Source organism: Eimeria acervulina, genomic scaffold (genome assembly GCF_000499425.1).
Source record: "Eimeria acervulina Houghton genomic scaffold, Eah_scaff48, whole genome shotgun sequence".
NCBI classification, from domain to species: domain Eukaryota; phylum Apicomplexa; class Conoidasida; order Eucoccidiorida; family Eimeriidae; genus Eimeria; species Eimeria acervulina.
In genome coordinates, this window is record NW_013547311.1 from 8243 (window position 1) to 14213 (window position 5971).

At 52.4% G+C, this 5971-nt stretch overlaps 1 protein-coding gene across 1 annotated transcript; it reads right to left on the reverse strand.

The window, feature by feature from the left end:
* Positions 1–1617: 1617 nt before the first annotated feature.
* On the reverse strand, positions 1618–4483 carry EAH_00009560 (MORN repeat-containing protein, putative; the record flags this gene model as incomplete). Its single annotated transcript, XM_013391892.1, has 5 exons — positions 1618–1823; positions 2298–2446; positions 2771–3038; positions 3432–3604; positions 4122–4483. The coding sequence occupies 5 exons, from the start codon at positions 4481–4483 to the stop codon at positions 1618–1620; spliced, it is 1158 nt and encodes a 385-aa protein (XP_013247346.1).
* Between the last annotated feature and the right edge of the window lie 1488 nt (positions 4484–5971).

A 5971-nucleotide genomic window follows, 5' to 3' on the forward strand; every position in this document is an offset into this window, starting at 1 on the left:
ATGGCACAAGGACCTGGGGCTGGTGAGGAGAGGAAGCCAAATCATGAATTTCAGCACTCCTCACAAAAGCACTTCCTGCACGGGAATAGCGCATGGAAGCATAATCTAGTCCCTGTCCGATGCATACGGTAACACTGCACACAATTGATAAACAATTCACCGGCTCCCAGTAGGCAGCTTGCGTGCATGTAGGAGTATGCCCACCAACAACAGGCAGTCCATGCTGCATTACTCTTCCCATTTTGCCTTTCGAGCAACCTCCTCCCATTCTTTCTCTGAACTTCGGCTTGACGCTCCTCCTCGTACGTTCTAGAGACACAGAGATTCTCCCCCTTCTAGAAGAGCTGGCAGGGACTTCTAGGCCACATCACTGCAGCTTCCTAGAGCCCAGGATTTTGAACCGGTGTATGCATTGTGCATGGATTTTCTGGGGTCCTCCTCCTTCTGGAGGAGGACCCCAGAAAATCCATGAGCGAATGAGATGCTCGACGCGTATGACAGCATTTTTCCTCTCCGAAAATCCACACCAAACTACCGACGGAACAATCTGCGCCTGGCATGTGCACGGAGCAGTTCTGTGCAAACGGTCGCCCCGGTTGATCTCCTTCGGCGCTGTTCTGCAATAGGCATAAGCAAATGCCGTAACTGTTCCGTACCCCGCATCGTTCATGTTTCTTCCGTCTTTCATGTTCGTGTAAAGGCTAGCGCTTATTTCGGCTTTTATCTGGTAGCCACGGAGACACCAATGTACAGTGGCGCCTGCATCCTGCCGTCGTCGGCTGGAGGGATGGACCCCATTGCATGCACAGGCCTCGCACAACACTCACGACGGCCTCGCCCGTCTGTCGGACATACACGTTTTTTTGGCTTTTTGTCCCCTGCGACTTCAACTTCTTCGTTGTCTCTATTCTTCCAGACGTGTGGCGTACTGCCTCCTTTCCCCATGAGCTGTGGATACACTTTCAGGTGGCAAATGCATTTGCTCTTGGAAACCACACACTGGCTGCCTGTACAGAGGCTGCCTGCTCAATGCTCTCCCTGTTTCTACTATTGCACGTCTCTCTGCATTGTATGTGGAATAAAAGACCAACTGGACAGCTGTTGCTTGCCTTCTCTATGCCAATTACTGCTTGGTCTTTGTACAAGTCTCCGTCTCTGCGTCTTTGCATATCTATCTCTCTATCGCTGCCATTACAAGCCCTGTTTTTATGTCTTGTTTGCCTTCTTGTCTCTCTTGGTTGTCCTGTTTTTGCCTCTCTGCCACTACTACTGCCTAGCTCTGCCAATCTTTGTTTGGGTCGCTCTTGCTCCTCGTTGCTTCTCCCCTTTGGCAGAACGAGCTCCCCATTGCTAAAGGCCTTACCTCACGATCGTCCATTCCACACAGCCCTCTCTAGCTGCTTCCCAAAAGGCAAAAGAAGGCATACAAGCCTCTCTAACCCTCGCGGGTGGCCTTAAAGGGTGCCCCCATAAGGCACCCTAGAAGACCCCCGCATGCCCCCCCACCCCCTACGGTATCCTGGCTTGGTTTGCTCTGCGAATGAAGGTGCAACCCCCCGCCCTCAATTCCTTACGTCCAAAGCGCATATCCACTGCAAAAGCGACTGCAAAAAGCATCTAATTTGCTGCTGCTGCTGCTGCGGTGGCTGGTGCCGCTGTTGCTGCCGCTGCTGCTGCCGCTTCCCCTGATTGTGCAGCAGCACTCTGAGCAGAGTTCCGCTTCGAAAGGGCCCCAGGGGGGCTTTCAGTGGCACTGTTTGCAGCGGCTTGAACTGCAGCTGGGCCCTCTAGCCACTTCACCCGTACGCCAAGATTCCAGAGAGCTGCAGCAAGCCGCACAACAGCAACAGCAAAAAAGCAGCAGGAGCCACAACAGCCTATGAGCGGACAACGAGACAGACCCGCGAGAATACTTTCCGGCATAATTAGAAGTTCAAGTTCCACAACACAGGCACCACAAGTCCACAAAATGCTTCCCAAGAGGCGCCCTGATATCTATGGGCATGGAACTAGCCCATACCGCACGTTGTCTATGGCCGTGTCTACGGGTCTATTTGTCTGTTTATGTGTAGATCAGGACATTTGCATTGGTCACTTATGCGAGGGAAAATGAGGGTATGTTTCGTGTATTGTTATATCTGCGTTCGTTGGTCTAGTCTATTTATTTCTCTCTGCTAGCTTGCTTTCCCGTTTGCCGGCGACGACTACTCCTTGCTGCGTCTGCCCCTCTCGCCCCCCGTCCCTGTCTTCGAGGGATATATCTCCTTTCCTCTGCCGTCCTTTGCATTGCCTCTCACCTAGAGGTGAAGGTGCGCCCCCCTTTGGCGTGTGGCGGCCTTCTCCGTGCGGCAGCCCGTTCTTGAACTGGCCTTTGAAAGAGGAGCCGTCTTGCCATGTCAGACACCCCTCCCCTTGCATTTTGCTGTCCACGAAATCGCCTTCATATCTAAGCAACAGTAGAGCAAGAACCACAGCAGCACAAGCAGCAACAGCAGCGGAGCAGCACGCTGGCAACAGTTCCTCTGATCCCGAGGCTCTTAAAGAACACCTAGAATTCAAATACACTTCCCAGCCCGCCCAGCTCTACAAAGATGGGCATCTTCATAGGTGTATGCCAAATTAACACTTCAGAACGAGCCAAGGAACATACACACAGGAAGACATGCATTGCCATATGTCCATACATACATGCATATAATCTCCTGTTCACAACAGAAAAACAATCAACGATAGCCCAGCCCGCTTACACCGTTGTACATGGCACACTCACTTCCCCTGCCATTTGAAGTGTACAGTGGATGCATGTGTTTTCTGCGCGACTGCGGGGCACAGGCACGGATCATCACAACAGCACAGAAACGCAGCCACGCGTGCTACTTCTGCTGCAGTTGCTGCAGTTGCCGCACCAGCAAATACTGTTGATACGGTTACGTACTTCCTGCCGTCTGTAAAGTAGAAAGTGCCTTTTCCGTGCATGCGACTCGCTCTCCACTCCCCTTCGTACACCCGCCCATCCGGCCACGAATATCGCCCGTGGCCTGTGAGACAGCGGCAACGACAGCAAAGGTGAGCGCAATTAGCGCACAGATGCAGCAATAGACGCGTTCAGCAGCGCATAGAAGAGCCAATCTGCAGCCGCAACGACCTGCTGCAACATCCAACAGCAACATTACCCAACATGCATGAACATGCGCCAGCGCCAGTACGCAGCCGCACTCAACAGCAGCAAGCAACAACAACAATGACGACAAAAAAGAGGCAGGGTTAGCGTCACGGAACGTCCTCTGTCTTCTTCGGCGCTGCAGCGCTTCTCGTAGCAAGGAGCTTCTCCACTAACTACTTCGACTTGCTTCTGGCAAGCGTCTCTGCTCCTTTCGGTTAACTCTGGAAGCGCAGTTTTCCTAGCTCGAATGCCACCTTTGCAGGCTCACCGCTCATCTCTCCCTGTTGAAATTCTCCCTCGTAGGTATCTCCATTCGAAGCCGTCATGACTCCGTGGCCAGATTTCAGCCCATCAACGAACTGGCCGCGGTACTTTGAGCCGTCAGCCAACGTCTCGCACCCCTCACCGTGGCGTTTGTCTTGTTTCCAATGGCCAACGTACCTATGGCACAAGAGAGCGAAACGCGGGGACTACCGGAACAAGAACAAGTGCTTAAGCAATGTATACATGCATGTAGAAGAGTGTTCAAACACGCAGCTAAGGATAGGGTTAAACAAGACACAGGACAGCCTCGAAGCACAAGCACTACTGGGTAGTCGGACGAAAGCATGGGCGGGCCAGCGATTCGGTGCAGGCGGCGCAGAACACTCACAAGAACACATAGACGCACCAAAGTCAATGCATACGACTGTGCATCTCTACGCTTCTTCAACTGGATGCATGAACGCACGCCCATGCATTTGGTGCACGAATGCACGCCTATACAAGCTGCTCTTCCTACAGGGAAAAGAATGTGCAAATCCGCAGGGTCACAACTGTTATGAAGCACAATGACATTGACAAAAACTAAAGGCGGATCCCTGTGTAGGCACAGTCATACTGCCACTGTCCCCAGTGTGTTTGTTAATGCCAAGTCACCAGAAATACGGGAAGAAATGATAAGCAGTGCGTATCTTACTTCGAACCATCGGGGAAGGTATATACCCCTGGTCTTGTGCGCGTTTCAGCCTTCCCCTTAACAAATTCTCCTTCATATTTACTGCCGTCTGCCCGAGTGAGTCTTCCGAATCCGTCTATTTGCCCCTGATTGAACTGGCCGGTGTACACTACCCCATGTGCCTGCCGCTGCTCCCCGCGTCCATGCTGCTTTCCGTTCCTCCACTCGCCCCTGTATGTGACCCCATTCTTCATAGCAACCTCTTCACAGTCCTCGGGTATCGTCAAGTCAACTCCTTCCAGAGGGTCCACATCTTCTAGCACGTCCTTTTCCTGCGCGGGAGCGGCGTCCGGAGAGGGGCTCCCGTTGGCTTCAGGAGACATCACGGTGTCACCAGGGCCCGTATTTGGCCCTTCCTCTTCACCTTCAGTCTTGTTTGGCTTTTCATTACTGGGCTTTGCCGCAGGTGACTGGGGACAGGCGGCCGCCGTGGCCTTGCTCCCTGAACACCCCATTTAAACGGCGACTTCTTAACTGAGCGGAGTAGCAGGATATATCCTATCAGGGACACTTGGTTAAAAAAGGCACCGGACAGAGCAAGGAAGAGTGCCCTTAACACAAACAAAGTCTGCAGACAACGGAACTCCCCCCTCCCTTACAGGCAACTGAAACGGCGGCGAAGAATGCCAACCTCGTAGACTGCTTCATTAATTACTGTGAATAACGTTTAAAACTGAAAGGATATCTCTCAGTAGAAGCTTGTTGCACGGCTTTCTTCTTTCTGATTCCCGTGGCTGTCGCAGCGCTGACCGGCGAGTCCAGTGGGAGCCGTGGCTTCGTTCTGAACTAAAAACAATGGAGAGTAAAGGAATCTTCGAAATTTGAGGGATTATTTATTATTGTGACACAAATTAGTGTCTGCAGTTATCCACAGGAGCCGATATTTCGGCAGGAATGTCTGCACTCTTGCTTCATGGTGCTCGGCTCGACCACCAGCAGATGGAAGTACCGGGCTTTGCAGTTCGGGGCTGACCCCGAACTCCAGCCCATCGCATCCATCCAGGCAAGAAGGTACCATGCCATCTCATTTAAAACCTTTATAATGACAGAACAACTCAAATCTTCCCGGCCTGTTTCATGCGTGGGGAAAGGTCACCGGGGAATACCACGCATGCGCTCTCTTCCAACGGACGTTGACGAACCCCCCGCAAGCCTGACAGAAAAGGCACAACAACAGGCCAGGACCTCTACAAAAACTCATTTTGCCATTAATAAGTGTACATCCAAATAGCCCTTCTATCCCTTCAATGTCTACCAAGATCACCAGTCATTCCACTGCCCGTTAGGGAGGCTGCGTCGCTAGCCCAGTACTGGCGGAAAAATGGAAAGCGGCGCATTAGGGTACAGCATATTTTGTAGATGCCAGGAAGCGATTCGTTTCAGCCTGAGTATAGCTTGCCCCAGGTTAGAGTGCAAGCGTTAAGGCAAGCAGGACCGGAACTGGGTATGTACCGCGGAGGACCCTCCTTCCTTTGGAAAGGAGGGTCCTTTGGCGTTTCTGTGGTGTTTCCCCTGTCCAAAGCTTTCCGCAACATCACTTTTATGCCGGATGTATATTTCTCAAATGAGTATCCAGAGGCCCCTAACATGCGCGTACTGGGAGGGCCGTGCTGCCGATGCAACGCTCGCTGCATCGGGGCCTCCAGCAGAAGAGCAGATCAAGGGAACTACTATGACTCCCTAGACCAGCGCCATTGCATATAAGGAATACTAACATTCCACGGTGCCGTACGCGGCTGATGCTTATGCTGCGGGGAAGTGCTTCCCATTTTCGATCAGAGGCGCCACCAATTGGTACGCCGAGGTAGGCA